The following is a 20,640-nucleotide window of genomic DNA, read 5'->3' as shown; positions in this document are numbered from 1 at the left end:
AGTAGACTCGCTTCCTTTCACAAGGTTCAAATGTTAAAATGTTGTCTTCTGTCATAGCCAATATGCTCTAGATGATTTCTTGACCTGTGTGCTCAGAGACTCAGTCCTTCCATGCAGGTGTCTCACCTCAGCTGTCATTCATCAGGCAGAACATCTTCCTTATTTAAAAAAAAAACAACAAGAGAAAAAGCATTGTTTATAGTTCATCATTCATGGGTCCTTTATGAATCCCATGGAGATTCTTTTTCCTCCATTCATCATTAATCCAATGTGGCAGAATTCTCATCCCACTTCGGAGACAGCACTGCCAGATTGGCAGTCACTGGACATGTCTGGCACCTTGCCAAATTCTACTCTCATTAAGAAGCAGAACAGATTTTTCTTATTCAGGACTCAGTGTGTGAGTTTGTGGATGACTATTCTTTGGACCAGAACTACTTTATATCATGATGTAATTGACAACTCTGTGTGTAAAATAGTTCTGCCCATGGGATTAATGCATCTACCCTGTTACTGGCTCCTGACCGAGACCACAGTAACAGGCATTAGCAACCTTGAGGGGCAGTAAGCTTGTGATGGTTCAAGCTGAATAGTTCCTTTGTTATCTTTGCTAAGGGATGCTTAACTAACCTTTGGTAACTCAGCTGGCTTCCATCCAGCATGGACTCAGGGTATTCTGATCATCAGCTCTGAAGGCATAGTGCTGCTGTAGCTGGTCTCTCTCTCTTCCCTGACACTTCAGTGCAGAGTCCTTTTCCTGCATGGATTCAGGTCTCTAACTGCATCTGTTTTTTTATTGTTGCTGCTTTGTTGGGCTAGTTTTTCTGTGAGTTCTTGGGTTGACTTATCTCATGAAGGAATCTGGTGAACTTCAGCAGATGTGCAAAGTGAGTGGCAGGCTGGGAAATGAGGAAAAAGGCAAGGATGCAGGGTGTTAGATAGTTCCATACTGTGTTATGAGGAGGCAGTCTCACCTGACACACAACTAGGAACAATAAAAACATAAACTAACGAGTTGTGTTGTATTAACAGATTCTCAAGGTATGTTTCTGCTCTAGACACCAGAAGACGCGAGATATTGTCACAGTTCATAATAGAAACTATGAATGGCACATGTGAAATGACTAGACTTTGTTCCTGCTGTATGAAAAGTCTGGCTCATCTTCTTCCATTTATCAAACACAAGCATAAATTAGCATTCTTAATGATAGAAAAATGCATGTATCATTGCATTGTATTTCTAAGTTTCCACTGAATAATATTTCTACAAATCCACAGACTCAAATGGGAACTGTTGAAGGCAAGCAGGGGTGGTGGGCAAATGATGGGAAGAAGCATAGCAAGAGAGGCAAAGGCAAAAATTAGCCTACATGTGAGTTCTCCAGTCATGTCAGCTAACTTTATAAATACCCAGGGTAAACTTTGCTAGGAGAATTTGAAATTTAAGTAGCTTGATATATATTAATATTGTTTATAAAAGATGATAGCTGTAGAAAAAGATCTGGGGTAATCTGAAAAATTAGAGCAATGTGTAGCTAATGTAGCTTTGGAAATACCTAGAAATATGTGCTGTTGTTAACAGAGGGAATCTATACCAGAAGTGTTTTACGTTTGCAAAATGTAAGAAATAGAACAATTTCAATAGAGATGTGTGCTTTATTAATGCTTGAGCACAATCCAGTGTGTTTTGTAAACTGCACAACTGCCACTGTTGGTCTACAGTGATGACAAGTAATGAATGTGAGCTGTGTTCTGCATGAAGAACTGGCACATTTATGTGCATTTTTCTTCGAATATAAATACTAAATTTATTTTTACTTAAGAGTAAAACAAGAGATGCTCTGTTTGCCAGTTTCATTTTCAAAGGTTCTGTTATAAATCCTTTATTAGAAGCTTTTACAGGAATATAAGAAAAAATTCATCACTAGAAATATCTTGGCTGCTTTTCCATTAACCTGTGATGCCCATTTCAAATTACATCTGGAATAGGAATGTTTAGTAATGTTCATGATTAGAGTTTAACTTTTTGTTCTCTTTGTTAAGTAAACATTCGTTGACCCCAGGTTTTTTATTGCAAATGATTTTAAAATAATAGCTCTGTGGAAACTAGCTTTGTGCAAAGTACAATTAGTGTGGGAAAGCAGCTTCTGTCATGCCCCTTAGTTGCCTCTGTGAGGGGTGGCTGGCTGGAGTGCTGTCTGGCACTGGTTTAGCTGGAGAGCGTTATTACTCTGAGCACACTTGCATGTTTTGGGAGGAGTACGGATCTGAGGGTGGGTGCAGCACCACTGATTAGATTAGGTGACACAAATACAGCTGTCTTAGAGTGGCCTCCAAAAACTTTGCTTCCAGAATAAAAATGTTTGCCAAGCATGGAGGAGCCGGACACAATGTCCTTTTACAACTTCCAAACAATCTGGGAAGTCTCTATATTTCCTATCCTGCCTGGTGAGACAGGAACAATACTGTCTATTGTCCCTATTTTATAGGACAGAAAGTATCTCTGTTTTAACCAAGATCCAAAAGGAGTCTTTGACAAAGAACAAATTAAACTCAAGGATCCTTAGCTCAGTACCCTGTTTATTAGATTATTATTTGCAGGTCAGTCTGTTTCACAGTTAATATTTTCCTGGATATGTTTTTTAATATTGAGATTTTTTTTAATGTTTCACTCTTTCTGGTTATTCAGTGATGTCTCAGATATGTGGTCAGTCTCTTTGGGAGATACATCATCTGCAAGTGAAAAATGGGGCATTTTTCAAGAGATTATCACAAAAGTCATAGCAAAACAAATGAATAAAAACCAAGAAAAAGAGTAATTTACTTCCCGTCTTCTATCATGTTTACCTCACCTGGGGAGAGAGGAAGATCAGAAATTCTGATGAACAATCCTTTAATGTAATCCTTTATATTTCTAACAGAGAAGGAAGAAAGGGGAAGCACCTCTCTCCTGAAATGGTGCATTGGCTCCAGAAACTGTGTATGAGGTGAAGGCTTTTAAATGCATTGTGTTTGCCATAATTATATGGATTGGAGGAATTTATTACTTAGCTTAACTCAACACTCACTAAACCACCTCTGAAATACTGTGTCCAGTTTTAACCTCATGCTTGTGAGAAAGATGGCAATAAACAAACAAAAAAAGGTAAGTCTAGTGACGATCCACAAGGGTGGTGCTGAGGCTGGAACAGGCAAACCTGTAAGGAGAACCTGGGAGAACTTGTTTTCCTGGAAACATGAAAGCTTAGAGTGGACATAATGACAGCCTTCTAGGAGCTCAGAGGAGGTTCTCAGGAATATGAAGCCAGGCTCTTCAATGACCAGCATAGCAAGATGGTCATAAACTGGAGATTTCAAGACCTGATTACACAAACCTCTGAGCAACCTGTTCTGAATTTGATGCTGAGATTGGGGGAGGGGGACACACAGCGAACAAACTAGAGGCCTCCCCAAGAGGCCTTAAATCTCAGTTATTCCATTATTTTCTTATGAGTGAAAGTGCTTTGCAGGTGAGCTGGGACTGCAGATATGACTTTAAAATTTAAATCTGGAAAATTTTGCTTTTAGTTGGAGAGGGGATTGTAGCTTCTGCTGTCAGTGTTTCTGTTAGAAGGGGGAGGATGGTTGCTGTTAGTTTTATTTATTTTCTCTTTATTAGAATCTAATCTTTGTCTTCATTTTATGAAGCTACTGGATTGTAAAAAAGTTGACTTAAGAGTTTACTATACTTCTTTCTGGCAGGTGAGAACAAAAAACATTTCTTGGTCTGTCACTAATTCCCTTCTAGTTCAAAACAGTAGAGGTTTTCTATCTGTATACTGTATCATCTGTATACACTATCTGTATACTGTATCACTTAGAAGTGATTGTGAGTTCTCTAAGACATATTTCCTCACTATTCTAAATGATTTGAGACTGCTTATGCAGACAGTATTATCTCTTTTTTACTGTGGCCATCTGGGTGGAACAAAGCTCTCTTGACTTCACAAGAAATTAAACCCTTACAATATTCAACTTTGTTTTCTGCCTCAGCCTACCTGATATACATGTCATCTGTAATGGTAAACTTCAAAACCCATTGGGGAAAAACTTGAGCCAAAATAAAACTTGGGAATTATTAAATATTGCCAGCATTGGTATGGATCTGAATTATGCATTGCACTTTGTATCTTACCCATTTTGCTTTTAATTTTTATTCTTCCTGATCAGAACACAGTCACACTTTAAGTATTAAGTAACAGACTGGAACGCACAACCAGGGCTTGTTTTGTTTTGTTTTTATCCTGTAATTGATAGTAGAAAACACATTTCTAGGACAAAATGCAAATGAGACTGTTATGGAAAAAATGACCTTTTATGTAATTTAATTTATGTAATTTAATTAATTATGTAATTTAAAGTTGGTTATGTAAAGTAATTGCATGAACCTTTTTGACTCAGCTTGGGGGATACTGGGATAATATTGATTTAAGCAATCATAACATCAGGGAAATGAGAGAGAAATGCTTTTTTTCATGTCTTCCTTCTGACCAGGGTTCTTTTATTTAGTAGCAGTAGATGCATGCAGTCTAGTTTTAAATAATGTGAGCAACAGTACTTCCACTCCCTTAATTGTGACTTAATTTCATAACCATTACTCCTATTTTGCATTCACCTTATATAATTCAGCTCAGTGAGGGTAGTGATAATGTATAAGTATATCCCAGGTTAAGCAGAGAGATTTGGGAGCTATCCGTTTCATGTTTTATTGTGGAGATGAAATCTCTGTGGCCCAGCAGTCTGCAGTGATAAGAGCAGGAAAGCGAAATGGTGGAACTTCCCATTTTGGCAGCTGGGCAATGTTTACTACTTATTCATTTCCTTCCCTATCAAGGGAGCACTTGGACAACTGTTCCAGAGGTAGCTTTGTTACTTTTCAGATTGATCTGTATGGTCAATGTGAAAGGCTGTGTTGTTACATCTTTATTGGTGGTGACTATTAACTTATGCCTCAAGACATCCTGAGGTGTGGCTTCTGAAGTAAAATAATACTTGAAGGGTAACAAAGCTACTACGGTTTGGAACATCTCTGTAGTTCCAAATATAACAGTATAATTGAAAGTTTGACTTTAAAATTGTTTAGAATTCTGCTGAGCATGGCAGCACAGCAGGAGCAGACAGCAAGGAAAATAGGGCTGGAGTTGGGAACACTAAGGTGGTACTGGCAGCAGTCTGTCTTGGGTAAGAAAGGTAAATTGCCATCCTTAGGAAGGAGCCTTTAATGAAACTTCTGAGGTTTCATGCCTCCAAAGTTATGCTAAGAATATTCTGTGGTAGGGTTGTATCTTTATTGCCAAAGACCAAAACCTAATTTTGGTATGTTCCTGTTAACAGTTTACATTATCTCTCAGAAATCCCATATTGGATGCTACAGTCATGGCTGGTTTTCTGCTTGCCATCTATGTGCCACAACTAATGTAAATAGTGACAAATGGAGGAAGTGGAGAAATATTTTTTCATATTTGTAGTAGGGAAGAAATGAATGTAACTCTTGATCAGTTACTAACCTGTTTCAACTTGCTGACCTTTGTTCACTGTATGGAGTTGGATTTTTATTGAAGAAACAGGGAGAAAATAGTTTTTGCGGCACAGCAAGTGCAAAAGCAGTTATTGATTTCATCAAAGATGCAGGTCATGCAATAAAACCTTTGAACTGGAATCTTTCTAGTTTTACATTGTTCCTTTGTATGAGTTGTGTGTTGGGTGTGAACATGCTGTTTTTGTCACATGGTCTTGTTGTGGTGTTAGGCAGGGGGACTGAAAAGCAAAGGCTTTAGCACAGATTTCCTGATGTGTCTTTAGCTGAGACATGTTAACGAATCAAGTTGTTTTGACAAAGTGATCTCAGATCTTCTTCGTTGTTTGTAAACAACTGGAAAATTGGCATGTTTCAGATCCAGATAGCTGATGTTATTGCATTGTATGTCTTATAAACACACTTTTGTATATATATATGCTAATAGTACAAAAGTTCGATGTTTTTTGAGTTTTGCCTTGCAATCAGTTTTTCTAGTAACTGGCAAATGAAAGATCAAGTTTGTTTCTCAAGCTGGTTTCTCAACCTTTCAGCATTTGTATTTCTGCGTACATTTGTTGCAGTGAAGACAGTTTCCATTTCAAGGCAGATAAAAGAATAATAAACACTGAGCAAAGGAATTTGCAGTAATATTTAGCTAGAATGTGTTAATGTGGACTAAATTAAAATGAGATTGATGCAGATTTTCTGGCTTTTGTTACTTTTAAATTTACAGTTTTTGGTCTATGACAGCTCCTTTGTACTGTTAGCTGGACTGCAGTGAATGCATTCCCATCACTGTGGTATGATTGCATTGCTGAGGTGGACTCCACATAGCTTCTTTACCCATCCCTGTTTAATATGCCCAGTGGAATGATGAGTTCTGTGCAGAAGACATCCTGTTTTGAAATTGTGGATTTGTTACTGCAAAGTCTGTTCCAGTCCTTTTCAGCAGCCTCCATTCTGGATTTTCTTGAGAATCTATTAGTCTTATTTTATGCTACTGCACTTGCTACTAGCCAGTACTGGGAAATGTGAATAAACATTACACGCCATAGCGCTGAGCTGATGGTAGAGGGGAGATTTAGAAGGGATCTGTGTAACTGTTTCTGGGCTCTGGGACTGGAAGCAGAGTTTCACCTTCTGAAGCTTTTCTCTCACCCCTTTGTGTGAAATCCATATGTGCTATGGATGATGACATTTGCTGTGATATGTACACATAAACACTTTTTGAGAGCTGTGTTGTAACTAAATTCAGCTAAGTCTTTCAGTCTTTATCTTTTGTTAATGTTATTGTGTAATCCTTCCCTCTGACTTTGACCCCCTCTTGTTTTCACCTGTGCAAAATCTCTCCCAGGAATATAAAATTTGTCTTTTTTTCATGATAGTTAACTCTGGAGTTCTTGTCCTGTTTATGTCAATTTTAACTTCTTGCTACTGCCTCGTGAACAAGTACTTTATTTTTCCTTTTGCTCTTGCTCATCGAATCATAGAGTGGCTTGGGTTTGAAGGGACCTTAGAGATCACTTGGTTCCAACCCTTCTGCCATGGGTAGGAACACCAGGTTGCTCAGAGCTCCATCCAGTCTGACCTTGAACACTGCCAGGGATGGGGCAGGCACCTCTTGGGACAACCTGTTACAGTACCTCACCACCCTCAGAATAAAGAGTTTTTTCCTGATGTGTAATCTAAACCTACTCTGTTTGAGTTGGAAGCCATTCTCTCTTGTGTTTTTGCTACATGTTCTTATGGATAGTCTCTCTCTGTCTTTCTGGTAGGCACCTTTCAGGTACTGGAAGGCTGCATTTGGGTCACCCTGAAGCCTTCTCTTTTCCAGGCTGAACAATCCCAATTCTCTCAGCCTTTCCTTACAGGAGAGATGCATCATCTCTCTAATCATCTTGGTGACCTTCCTCTGGACACTCAAGTCACTCTTGGCCATCAATTTGCCACCTTTTCATACCAAATGTATCTTGTGTGATTTCTGACCTAAAGATGGGGAGGACAAAGTTCTGTCACTGTGCTTGTTTAGCCTAGTTAACCTTCACTTTTTGAGACAAGACCAGACTGGGAGAAAACCTGCTTCCAATCATCCTGGTTGCACCTTTTTGCCCAAACATTTATTAGGTTGCCTGCCTTCAGATTGCAGGCTACTTTGGACCACTTTCTGCTTATGAAGTGTCAAACATGATTTTGATTCCATGATTACATAAATGACATTGAATGACCCACGGCTGGTAAGTAGTGTTATCCCCATTTATTTTTTTGGTCTATACTGTTGTGTTACCTCTTGCTTGAAAGATTTCTAACCGTTGCAAGATACAGTGAAAAAAATGCTGTATAGTTTGAGTGAGTTCTGATGTACAGATGGATTCCTTACCAGCATGAGGCACAATATGTCAACTGGTGGCATTTCAGTAACGAAAACAAGATGTTTGCAGCATCGTTCAGTTTCTTTTCTTTCAGTTGTCAAATTGTTTCGAACATATATACCAGTGTTAGCAGTTGGGCTGATCCTTACGGAAGCATGCAATTTAAACTCTGAAACTCAGAGTGTCTGCTATGCCAAGCCTCATCTTAATTTAGAGGAGAAAAATGTAGCTTTCGTGTGTAAGGACTGAGCAGTGTCTTTACTGGTAGTTATTTTTTGTGATTGTGTTGTCTGTGGTATCTAATTTTTTTTTAAACTGCTTTCTGAAAACTAGGACACCAGTTGACAGATCTTGAAAGAAGAGAACTACTGGCAACAGCAGCATCTTTGTATGTGACTGAACAACTGAGATCACAGCGATTTCTGGGGACTCCAAGGTAAGTTAATTTCTGGTAACTCAGATGTGCTGATGCATTTTGTCAATGGCATCTTCTCATGCACGAGAGTAACTGGTGAGAAAATGCATGGTTTCCTAAGATGGTCTGTTTTTTCTAAATTCAAATGAGCTGTGGCTTACATTTCCCTACTCGCACAAGTCCTACGTGATTATTTTTATTCTATGTGTTAGCAAACTAATAGGCACAAAAATGTGTTACAAGCCAGTACAGTAATTAATGCACATCAGGAGTTTCATTAATGCAAAATGTTGCTGCATTAGTAACTAACCACAAATTGAGCATCACAAATTTCCCATGTGCCCATTTGAAGCAATCTAAGCACTTTGGGGTAATATGGATATTCAGCTAAAGAGCTTTAAAATATTGTGGATTTTTGAGTAATTTGCTACTGTGATAAAGAACCTTAATAGTTTAGAATCTGATTCTAAAAACACTTCCGAGCTGGTAAATACTGGAAGAGTTAACACTTTAAGTATGTTTTTTTGGTGGCTTTTATTCTGCTACTACCTCATACCTAGGCAGTGCTGTTAACTGGCTGGCCATTGCAGTAGCCCATGTCAAAATACTACTTCACTACTTTGGCTTTTTGGAATGGTATGCTTTTTTCCTCTAGGATGTTTCTAGCTTTGATTGTCCTCTGGTCCATCATTGTCAATACCTTGAGACCTTGTGTTAGAATAACTGAATTTGTGATGCTTGCTTGAGTTAGCAATGGTTGTACACAGTGACTCCTAATGTCAGCATAACTCTCTCCTCACCTCACGTTTTGTAATGTAGGTGCATGTGTTTTTCTGTGAGAGGGAAGTCAGAATGTAGGATAGACATTATTCACATTCCATGCCAGTGGTTTGACAGTGTATTCTATTACTGATTTTACAGTGGTCAGGAATAAATCAAATGTGGTTTCAAGAAGTCTTTATTTTTTTTGTACCCACAAAAATAATTAGTACCATATGGTAGTAACAAAAAAAAAGACAGGGCAAGTATAAATGGCATTGTAACATATAGCATGTGTAGGGCTGGGTCACTGCTTGCCTCAGACATCTGTAGAGGAAAGTAAAGCATCTTTTTATTTCCTTCCACAAGTTATATCATCTATAGCAAATGGCATAAGGAGAAGAACAGACACTCAAAGGCCATTGTTACCTAAATAAAAGATGAATCTGGAAAAAGGAGGAGCCTTGACTGTAGTTTTTACTGGCCAGCATAGGAAAGTTAAGTAATCTGGTACTGCTACGAAGTAGTAGTGGTTTACTTTGTGCTTTGAGTAAGGATAGAAATTATTGATTTAAGTAGTGATTACCAAACTGCTATTACGCTCCCTGCTCTGATTTGAGATTTTTTCTCTGCCCTGCAAAATGTTTTTATTAGCTGAAAAGAAAAGGAATCCAATTTTTTAATAGTCTTTTAATGTTTTTTTTCTATTGCAAGTACTTTTTCAGTACTAGGTGTCTGTGTATTGTAATACAAAAGACATATACAACTATTTTAAGTGAGATATCAGATATGTGAATGAAGTCATTGAGCAGTCAGGCGTGGTCATTCATCTCTTTTTGTGCTGTTTTAGGGAAACAAATACATTCCTGCTTTGAGGAAAAATTAGCTAATTTTTAGAGTCCTAGCCAAACTCCATCAAATATTCTACCACGAACAGAGAAGGCCACAGAGTCTGGCCACATGAAGGCTGTAAAACTAGATTAAGGTCTGATTTTTCATATTTTAAAGGATGAGGCTAACAAATCTTTTCAGTACAGAGAATATAACTTTCTCCTGCCATGATGGGGTGTACTCATGTTCAGCTCAGCTCTCAAATGATGGACTTTTCTGTCTGAGGCATATGCAGGTCTGGAATGATCCTTCAGGAGTCGAGCCTTAAAATTTTGTCCAAGTGGTGTGAGTGTGGTTCTTACTGAATATGCCATGGTGTCAATCCATATGTATTGTTACATCTATTTGATTTAAGACAGTAAAGCTGCCTGTTTAAGGCCAAGTAAGGACAAGCTAATGCAAAAATGCTTACTGGTAAGTAACTTCAGAAGAAACCAAACCTGATAATGATACCCTTTTCCAAAAGTCATGCATCTCGTTCAGAGGAAAAATCAAAGAAGCAAAGATGGAATGAGGTCCAAGAATTATGCGGTGTCTGGGACAATGTTCTCCATTCCTTAGAGCAGTTGGTGGACTCCCTCTAGAGGGGACGGAGGATGTGAAGCATATAAGTTACTACAGACCCAGCAAGGATCCTTCACCATGTCCTTAACTTACTCAAACTCCATCTGACATGTTTGGAAGGTGTTCCGTATCATGGGTACTTTTTAAGAGACAGGACTGTGGCCAGAGAAGAAACACATCTTTATTTGTAAAACTATGATCTGTTTGACAAATATTAGTAAACAGAATGTGCAGAGTAGGAACCTGTGCTACTGGCAACAAGTCAAAAAGGCTGTTTGTACTCTTGGATATGGTTCACTATGGCAGAATTGGACATTAGCAGTCTGTGTGAGTTTGAAATCCGTGTTGGAGGCTATAAGTGGACTAGACAGACTGCACACTCCAAAGTTGAACTGTAACATTCTCCTAATAATTTGGACAAGTACTTTGATACATTTATCAGCACCTTCACAATTTAGGCTCTCTGGCACTATTTATGTTGACAGCATTTATTTTTTCGTATGCACTGAAAGCAATTGAGCAAGTTTTGTACAAAAAACTACTGGGGAATAGTATTTTGAAATCATACATTATTTCTTCTAAACTTGTCAAATAGACGGTTTTCTGCTGAACTTGAGTTATATGCTTATCTTTGGTTTTAATTTGTTTTCCTTTCCCTTTTGGGAGCCATATTTATAATATGCATTCTTTCCACAACTGCAGAGGTATTTTGGGTTCTCTTTTTTCCCTATGATTTATTCAGCCCAAGATCAGGATTGTTATTCTAGTCAGACAGAAAGTACCATGCTTGGAAGTCTTCACAGAAGACTATACTGTCAGAGTTACCAAGATTGTAATCAGATGAAATTCAGCTGAGACAGATTAAGAAATTGTTGATGCAGCCTGCTTTCCCTTGCTCTCTTTCTTCCTCTTCTCTAGGTATGCAGTTGTGATTTTGTATGTTGCCTTCTCTGGTTCTAATAAAATGACCTACAGTGTAGAAACCGTTTAATAATAACTTATATTGGACCATTCTGTCAGAAGTTTACATTGACCATTCTGTCATGACAAGTGACATTATCCTGGAAGAGCTACAAGAGTGGGGATGTGTAGCAAGGAGAAAGAGGTGAGCAGAGCATGGCTCATAAAAGGAATGCAAAGGTGGACCTTAGGTCTGTGCCACAGTTCAGATTAGTAGCAGCCTTATGAGGTGGATTATTCTCTATAATCAATCATATTTGATGGGATGGGACAGAAAAATATGTATTTTGCAGTCGCCTGGGTGACTGAGTCATCAACTATATGCTGGAACACGCTCTGATGATCAGCAAGTTATTGCCACCTTTGGACCAAACACCCAACTTTCTTCAGGGTGTTCCAATCAGGCCTGCCCCCTGCAGTGACACTGTGTGACATTCCTGGTTGCAGCATGCTGTCTGGTGTTGAGATTAATGCAGGCAATAAGCTGAAGGCTGGTTAGAATAAATGGTGTTATGATTTGGGTGGAGCACCCACAGGTGAATTTCCACTGTCTGCATTGCTATATATGCACCCCTGGCCTCACCTAGGACTAATTTGCCAACCTTTAGCTAGAACAGCTGCTGGTGATCTGTGCATGCTTAGAGTTACAGGAATATAGGCATTTACTTTTGTGATGCATTCAAATATTAAGGGCATTTTCTGTGATGTCTTTGTTTTGTTTGATTAGTTGGCTGAGGTTTGTTTTATTTTAACTGGTGGTAAATTTAACCCATTTTCTTAGGAAAAAGGTGTGGTTATGGGGTGGTTTGGCTTTTTTGGGTTCTTTCTGGTTGCTTTTTTTAAAAGTATTTTTGAAAGATGATTAGCTAGTGAAAGTGCTTGGTATTTTGTGAGCCACATACTAATGTGAATATTTCATTGTGATATGTAGATAATAGGGGCACACATTTCCTGCAGGAAAGAGCCATGAATGATTAATGATTGTTTCATTGTTCAGCTTTCAGTTATTTTACCTAGGACTTTTTCTACTTACTCCATGGTCCACTTTATTGTGAAACGGGTGCCACCCACAGCTGCTGAACAGATTTACAGCATCTAGTAAAACCTCAAGGTCTTCTAGACAGAACTCGATCTTGTTTCAAGTGGAAACATATTTTGGCTGAAGTGAACCCAGCTTATTTTATGTCTGTTTGATGTAGTTAGCCTTTGAGACCAAAAATGATGTTGTATAGTTGAATCCTCACATTTTGGCTTCAGACTTGTTTTTGTTAGTGGGTTGGGAGAGGAATAGGAGAGTGTCTCTCCAGGTGTGGCTACATCATGCTATCTCATGGGTCTACTAATGTGATGTTTATACTTTTAGACCCAATTGCCTACAGCACTTCCTACGCATTGCTTGTGTTGGCTGCTAAGTGTATTTTCCTAATTTTTCTATGGGTTTTACCCTTTCATCATTTATGACTTGGAAAAAACCAGTGAGACTGCATGCCCATATTACCTGATACTGAATGCAAAAAGATGGTAACACATTGGAAAAATGTTTTTTGTTGCTAGCAAAATAAAACCTAAAGGTTTTTCTTGCTCATGTGTTTAATATAGAAGACCAGGTTAGGGGGTCTTGAGTTAAACTTCTAACTGTTCTTGTGGGACCTTAGGCCAGTCAGTTGAATTTAGCTTCAATTTGCAAAAAGACAGAGTGGTCTTAATACTTTGCTGCATTATTGAGGTCTTGTAAATATCTATCTATCAACATTTATGAAGTATTTTGAGACCTAAAATCCATGATGCTTTCTAAGCTTAAAATAATACTTTCACAGAATGGGAAGTGTACAGTGAAAAATGAGAGATAAAAGTTTTTGTCAAGTTCTGAAATAGCTGGGCTAAATTTTTGTGTTTTAAAATTCTGAAAATCCAGAGGTCCAGTGCAATGAACGTAACGCAACTGGTAAACTGCAAGAACAGAAATTAATATATTTAGCTTTTTATTTAACAAATTATTGTAGGTTCATGTCCAGGTTGATTCAGTACATCTGTATTGATGTTTGCCTTGCTGTTGCTTGATTATAGGGCAGTGAGGGAACTGCTCAGAGAGCAGCAGAGCCCCACACCTCTCAGGCATGCTTGCTTTCACATAGACTACACCTATTACCCTGCTGGAGTCTGGGTTAGAGCCAGCTCTTTGCCAGCCTAGGGCTTCCCCATATGGAAGGATGGTCAGCTGCCCAGTAGGAGAGCTTTCTGGCTCTCCTGCACTGCTGGGGCAGCACAAAATAAGGTTCTGTTACATTAATTTTAAAAAGAAGGAAGATGATGTCAGGAAAATTCACTGGAGTAATCCAAACTGGTCTCTTGGAAAGGGAGAGAGTTCTTACTTTCAGTACAGCCACAGGCACTGCCGTACTGTGCTTACTGCATTATGTGTACTTTTTTTTGTTTGTTCTCTAGAACTGCAGTAATAACAGAAACAGTTATTGCAAGTACAGCTAAACATGTATACTTTGCTTTACCCTAAAAATACCCTGTAGCATATATAAAGCACTTTGTTTCCATTCAATGAGGATGACTGAGTCCAGCACACTTCTGGCTGTCTTCATTCCCTCACTTCATAGTAATGCAGCTATGCATAGCTCAGGTAAATAGCACTGTCTTACCCTTACTGTTCTGGTCCCCTGGTCAGCAAGTCAAGCATTCTTCTCATGATTTACTGTTAGGCCTTTGAAAGGCCTCCATATGTTTATGTCACTACTGCAGCTTCACACCATTGTGCCACTGTGTGTTTTTTCTTTTCCCCACAGACTAGCAAGGTACTAGTTCTCCATTTTTTCATGTGATATCCTGGTTTATGATGGGCTTTTCTGGTTATGGTAACCTGCTCTTGTCTCTCTAGCTGTTATCTCATGTTGTTCTTTTGACCTCTCATAAATAATAACTGTATTTTTTTTGTAATCTTGCTTAATCACTGCAAAAACAGCTGCCGTATATAATATTCTAGATGTCTTTAAAATCCAGTATTATTTACCCTTCTAGGTTTCTCGGCTGCTTATCACAAAAAGAGGATTATATGTGCTAGAGACAAACAAGTAAATGCAAGTATGTGAAACATGTGTTTTTGACCAGTGGAAACGAACCTCTGTGGAAAATACAGAACTTGAAATGGAACATTGATAGCCTTTATGATTCTTCAGAGCTTATGTATAACATTTTTCTTTGATTTGATTAAATTAATGGAGTCAGAATTGGTAACACATGTAATGTAAGGTATTTATATAGACATTTGAAGGCAAAGCCGTTGTTCCATATTATTCATGAACATATATGAACCACCATCCCTGGAGTTTTTTAACTGAGATTGGATGTGGCACTGAGTGCCATGATCTAGTAAACAGACTGGAGTTAGACCAAGGGTTGGACTTGATGATCTGGGAGGTCTTTTCCAACCCAATTGATTCTATGATTCTATGATATTCCACGAATGGAACAGTCTGTCATGGAATATTTTTATAGTCAGTCATCCCTGTCCTTTGTAGGAAGGAAAGGTATCCTGGACACTTAGGAATCTACACTTGCTGAGTCTTTAGTTGCTAACCATTATGAAATGATTATGAAGATAATAATTATTTAAAGTTTGAATCTTGCTGTGCATCTCTTGGGATGATCCCAGAGCAGTGGCATTCATCTTGCTGAGGTGATTGCTGGTGGGAAAGCCATTCACCAAAGTAAATGGACCTGGCTAAATCCCCGTGTTTATTTTTTTTTCACTATGTCTTCTGGGAAAACAGCATCTGTTGTAGGAGCTTTATAGCTTCTGTGGCTACTGTTCACTTAATGCTGAAACTTAAATTTGCGTAGTGTACACATGTGAATGTTTTCTATTGTGGTGCCAAATTCCTGGCTCTTTTTTAGTTGTGAATCTGGCCTTTTTCTCATCCATACTTTGCTTATGACCTGAAAGATCCTTTAGAAAACCTCTCTCTATTTCATTTACTTTGATCCCTTCTACAAGCCTCTCCATTATTTCCTCTCATGCAGGTTTACACCTCCTAAATATGTTCTTTAGTATTTATCTGTGTGTAAAAAGTGTATGCTTGAAACTGTAGAATTAACAAGGTGTGTGCTAATTGCCATGTGCTCCCCTGTCATTTTACAGCTATTTTTAGCATAGGTTTTCATCTCCCTCTGTATATTTTATTTGGAGTTTCAAAAGGCAGAAATTAAGCTGTGCAGGAGAATTTTATGAAATGGCAAAGGTTTTCTTGACTTTTGGGGTCTCTAAGCTCAGGAAATGGCATGTGTAGCTGCATTTGCATGAGAAGATTTGCTGATTTTACTTTCTTAGCATTAACATAAAATAAGGATGACCATCAGTACCTCACCTTGTGTAGCTCTTTGAGGCACTGGTTGCATCCTGCTGTTTGTGTAGTGTGTAGCTTATTCTGGATGCTGCAGCTGTAGAAATATTGTCAACAAAATATATGGGAAGCAAGTCTCTTATTCAATATTGTCTGCATACTTTTACATGGACGTGTCTTGATTTGTCCATTCTTTAGCATGCTTGCTTCATTCATGGTTCACAAAGGCTATACTTAAATACAAGGTGTTGATTGAAGGGATAGATAATTCATTTATACCTTTGTTGTGGAGTATTACAATTTTCAACCATTTCTTTTTCCTTTGATTCAGCTGCAAAAGTGGGATGGGACACAGAATGGCCTCATTATTGTAGGAGTATTTCTCTGTTCCCCGCAATGATTCCAAAAGCTCTTGCACACTTCATCAGTATTATTGTAATTCTTTGGCTGCAGGATATTTGGCAGCTGTTGCACCCCACTGACAAATCCTATTCAGACTTCACTTCCATTCACCATTGCCATTGGAGAATTGATTTCTCTCTCCTCTGCTCTAACCTTTCCCAATTCATTTTGGATTGTTCAATGTGAAACATTTTAATTTCATATCATACAGCCATTCAGCTCACAATCCTTTTTTAACCTGTCACCAGGGTAACAGCATAGCATGCTTTCTTTAGGCAATCAAGTTTTTATTTCACATGCTTAATGTTGCATTAAATGTTTGCATTTTGTTTATCCCTCTTAAATACTTTAAACTGTGGATATATTTTGCAAGGTAATGAAGTCTCTGATTTCAGTGTCAAGTCTTCACAGAAATTGCCTTATTTTAAATAAAAAATAAGAAATCAGAAGATGAATACAGTAATGAGAAGATTAATAATAAAATCCCAAATGGCTGAATGAGGCAAACATTCACAGAATGCCAAAAAAGATTTTTCCTCTGGTAAAACCTTCCAGAAGCTTATATTATAATCTTTAGACCTACACTTTGGGATTATTTTTACCTGTAAAAGCCTGTATCAAATTAATGCAAATATAAGATTAACCAGGCAATAACACGACTTTAAGAAGTGCAATGTCTGGCCTATACGTGTCAACCTACTTCACACTGCTTGCCAGATGTGTGTGGGAACTGTAAGCTGAATAAGTATTTTTTATACATCAAAACTGGAATTTACCGGGATGAAGCAGTTGATTAAAGAAATATGTCCTCTACAGGCAAACCATCACGGCATGAACAGCAGGCTATATCTGTTTTATTGGCAATGGGAATAAAAATGAATTTCTGTGTTATCATAGATGATGGCAAAAGTAAAATAAAATGGACATTTTCATATCTGAAAAAGCATTGATTTCTTATAACTGATGTTACAGAGCAAGTCCTGCTTATCTTGGTAAAGGAATAGGACCAACTAGGTTCACCACCACCTGTTTCATTGGAGCTTTTTAAAAAAAACTGTAATAGATGTCCTTAAAATACCTAGTCTAAAACTATAATTAGAGGTGTAGTGTTAAAGGCTTTTTGTCTGTCATGTTCCAGTCTCAGTTATGTAGTATAAAAAATATGGAGAGAAGCTGGGGGGAAGTATTTAATTTTAGCATAAATAAAACCTAAGAACATGGCATTGCAAATATGCCCAGACCTAGCTAGTTTATAACTAAACAAACACACTATAATGAAAGCACTGATAATATGCATTTGAACACTTTGGAACACTAATTTTACAAACCTTCCCATTTGCAAAATAGATTGTCCATATTTATCATTATTTAAAAAACAAAAAGATATTATCTGATTATTGTAGTAGCTGGAGTGTTTGGCTTTGCATTTGATACAGCTCTTCTTCAGAAGACGGATGTTTATTGCTGATCAGACCCATAGAGTTGACTTTGCTACAGTTTTTCTTCCACCAGCATACAGCTAAATGTGCAAGGACAGAAATGCACTGTCTTCTATTAATTTCCAAGCTTTCTGTCCAGTTTTCTCTTTTCCCAAGTTGCACTACAAGCTACCAAATACTATTACCCGCCAAAAGAGGTTTGGCAGTGTCTTATTACTGAATTTTGCCAAAAGGAGCCAAACATATGGTAGCAGTTAATTTATTGGTTCTTCTAACCTCCAGGGAACTCTTACAGAGAGCATATTACCTTTTTATCTAACATATTTTAAATAAAAGAGCTGTTGACTCGTAATTTGATATGTCAGTGTAGAAGCTGAACATTCAGTGCGGTTATGCTCAATTCAGTCTTGTGTAAGGGTAAGATTAAAAGTGTAAACATACCAGATTGAGCTAAGACTTCTTTATTTTCAACTTGGAGAGAGGCAGATCTCTGTAGTTTTAAGGGGGTGTGTTGGTGTTTAAGTGAAAATACCGAAGAGACATTTTCATGAGTAAAATAAGCCCTGTGTTTGTCTCACAAGTCTTGGAGATGTTTCTTCACTTCTTCTTCACTTTCTTTTTAAGATATTTCCTGCTATGTGGTTTATGACACAAACATACAAAGAAATGAAAAATTTTCAATTTTTTAGTAAAGACTACAGGCCTGTCTGTTGCTTTGTGGCAATGTAGATTTGTACATTTCTAGTGCAAGAAGTACTCGAGAGATAGCATTGCTAATTGTGTCGTTATTCACTGTCTTGGAGTTGAATGTCATGCCTGATATTTGCATAACTCAAAATCAGTCATCTGCTACCTGCATTTGAGGTAGCCCTCTTTGTTCCACCTTAGGTACTGTATATTTTTGTCTTTGTAACCTGGTGGTATTGTGACTCTGAAACAGGAAACTGCATGGATATGTCATCATGTTTTTGTTGGGATACTTGGAATAGATGGTGCCTAAAGTAAGAAATGCCCTGATTTCTGTTGTTTCATGGTAGGTATTCAAAGGCATGGATATTTTTCCCTGAATCTGCACTGAGACTGCTCAGATGACTTTTCCTTTTATGATTATGGATTATTCTCTAATATCCTTCACACACCCTTCTTTAGTAGTTTACTTTTTCGTGTAATTAGATGTGGTGTATGGAGTTTTTTTTTGGTTGTGGCTTCCCTTTAACATGTATCTTCAAAGCCTGTAGTGTGAGAAAGACTGGGCAGGAAAGAACAGGACAGGACGCGGTTCTTTTTAAACCAGGGATGTTTACCCTATGACTTAGAAAGGAGATGATGACATGTCTCTCTGGTGCTTAATAAAATGAGTCTTGCTGCAGTTAGTAGTGAGATGATACAAGTAAGTTATTTGTATATTGAATTCCAGATTTAAAAACCACTTCCAAAAAATCTTTGTTCCTAGGCTTTAGGCTTCTGTCTTTACCCATAGTCTAATATGTGTTTCTAAGTCTCCTCTCTCTGCCATGGATAGTGGCAGAGAAAATCTTTGTTCCTAGGCTTTAGGCTTCTGTCTTTACCCATAGTCTAATATGTGTTTCTAAGTCTCCTCTCTCTGCCATGGATAGTGGCAGAGATGGTGATGCACCTTCACCACACAGTAAGGATTTTCTCCAAGCCCTTCTGCTCATTTTTTGACCAGACGCTGAAATTTAAGGCAGGTCCTTACCTGGCTGCACCTAGTTGTTAAAGTCCTTAGTCAAGGGAGATGCCATGAGCTGACAGCTTTTCCCTGTTTGTTTCCTTGAACTAGTGAGAGTGCTTTTCTTTAAATACTGTGTTGTTCCCTGCTCCCTTCCCTGCAGCAAAGCTTTTTTTCTTGTTACTCATATCCTCGGGCAAATCACAGTGATTTTAAGATGCGTACTAATATTGAGTCAACATTATTGCTCTATTAACTGGGATTTTTCTTCCCACTCTTTGATCTTGGATACTGCATGTCTGCCTGTACTACAGGCCTCCTTTTCCCAAGTCTTAACATCTGTATTAGGTGAACCTTTCTGAGTGAATAGCCTGAATCTCTGTTCTAGTGACTTCCAAACTCCTGATAGTCTTATGACCATTTAAGCTTCAGTCTCCTTACATTGAGTATTGCAGCACCCTTCCAGTTTGTTTCTCTTCAGCTTCCTTAGCTTTCAGTCATTCATCTGTGTCTTTCTAGAAGCAAGGGTTAGTAAGAGCTGAGGGCATTTTGCAACTTCACAATTTAAAAAAGTAGGATTGCAATGAGAAATCGTTGCATTCAAGGCCTGTAAAGGATGAAGCACAGCTCTCCAGAGACAAGGATTTTCGTGATTTAATACCAGCCAACAACTATGAAGAAAATGAACTCTACCCCAGCCAAAATCAGCACAAGGCCAGTTTGTGTGTCATGGGAAGGTCCAGGAGGGACTGCAGTCATTTGCATTTTAGGGAACTTGTATCAGGTGTGAATATGGAAACTTTGGGTTCAGAGAGAACATGGCTGTTGTGTATGGATTCCCTCAACAGGAAGAGTGCGAAGGAAAGATTGGGGCTGAAGGCAAAGTTGTGAGAACTGTTCTAAACATCCTCCTAAGGCATCCTCTCTCACCTGCCATTTATCACTTCTGAAAGTGTACTGTGAAAATACTGACTCTTCCTTATGTTTTTGCAACTATTTTACTTTACATCTTAACATTTCTGTTCAAAATCTGTTTTTTTTTCTGTCAGGAAAAATGGCTTTCGTGTTCTTTTTGAACATCCTTTTGGCCACATACAAGTTGTTTGTTCCTGCTTGTTTATAAAATAGGAACATTCACAGAAAAATACAGTTTTATGTATTTGGTTAGTAAGGAAGAGGAACAGTACCATATTTGTGTAATCATATTAGTAATTAGATTTGGAAAAAAATAGTGTTTAAAGAAAA

General features: G+C 38.1%; 1 protein-coding gene across 2 annotated transcripts in view; it reads left to right on the top strand.

Moving 5' to 3' along the window:
- The window catches only part of PCCA (propionyl-CoA carboxylase subunit alpha), a 278,669-nt gene that overhangs the window by 139,323 nt on the left and 118,706 nt on the right, over nt 1-20,640 (top strand). For both annotated transcript variants that reach the window (XM_071548902.1, XM_071548910.1), the window contains one exon: nt 8,260-8,362. In XM_071548902.1, coding sequence (XP_071405003.1) covers nt 8,260-8,362 — 103 coding nt within the window. The remainder of the gene's footprint in view (nt 1-8,259; nt 8,363-20,640) is intronic.

The sequence above is a fragment of the Pithys albifrons genome, chromosome 1 (assembly GCF_047495875.1).
Source record: "Pithys albifrons albifrons isolate INPA30051 chromosome 1, PitAlb_v1, whole genome shotgun sequence".
Classification (NCBI taxonomy): Eukaryota; Metazoa; Chordata; class Aves; order Passeriformes; family Thamnophilidae; genus Pithys; species Pithys albifrons.
Note: the sequence above shows the minus strand (reverse complement) of the source record. Positions and strands in the feature narration are given on the sequence as shown.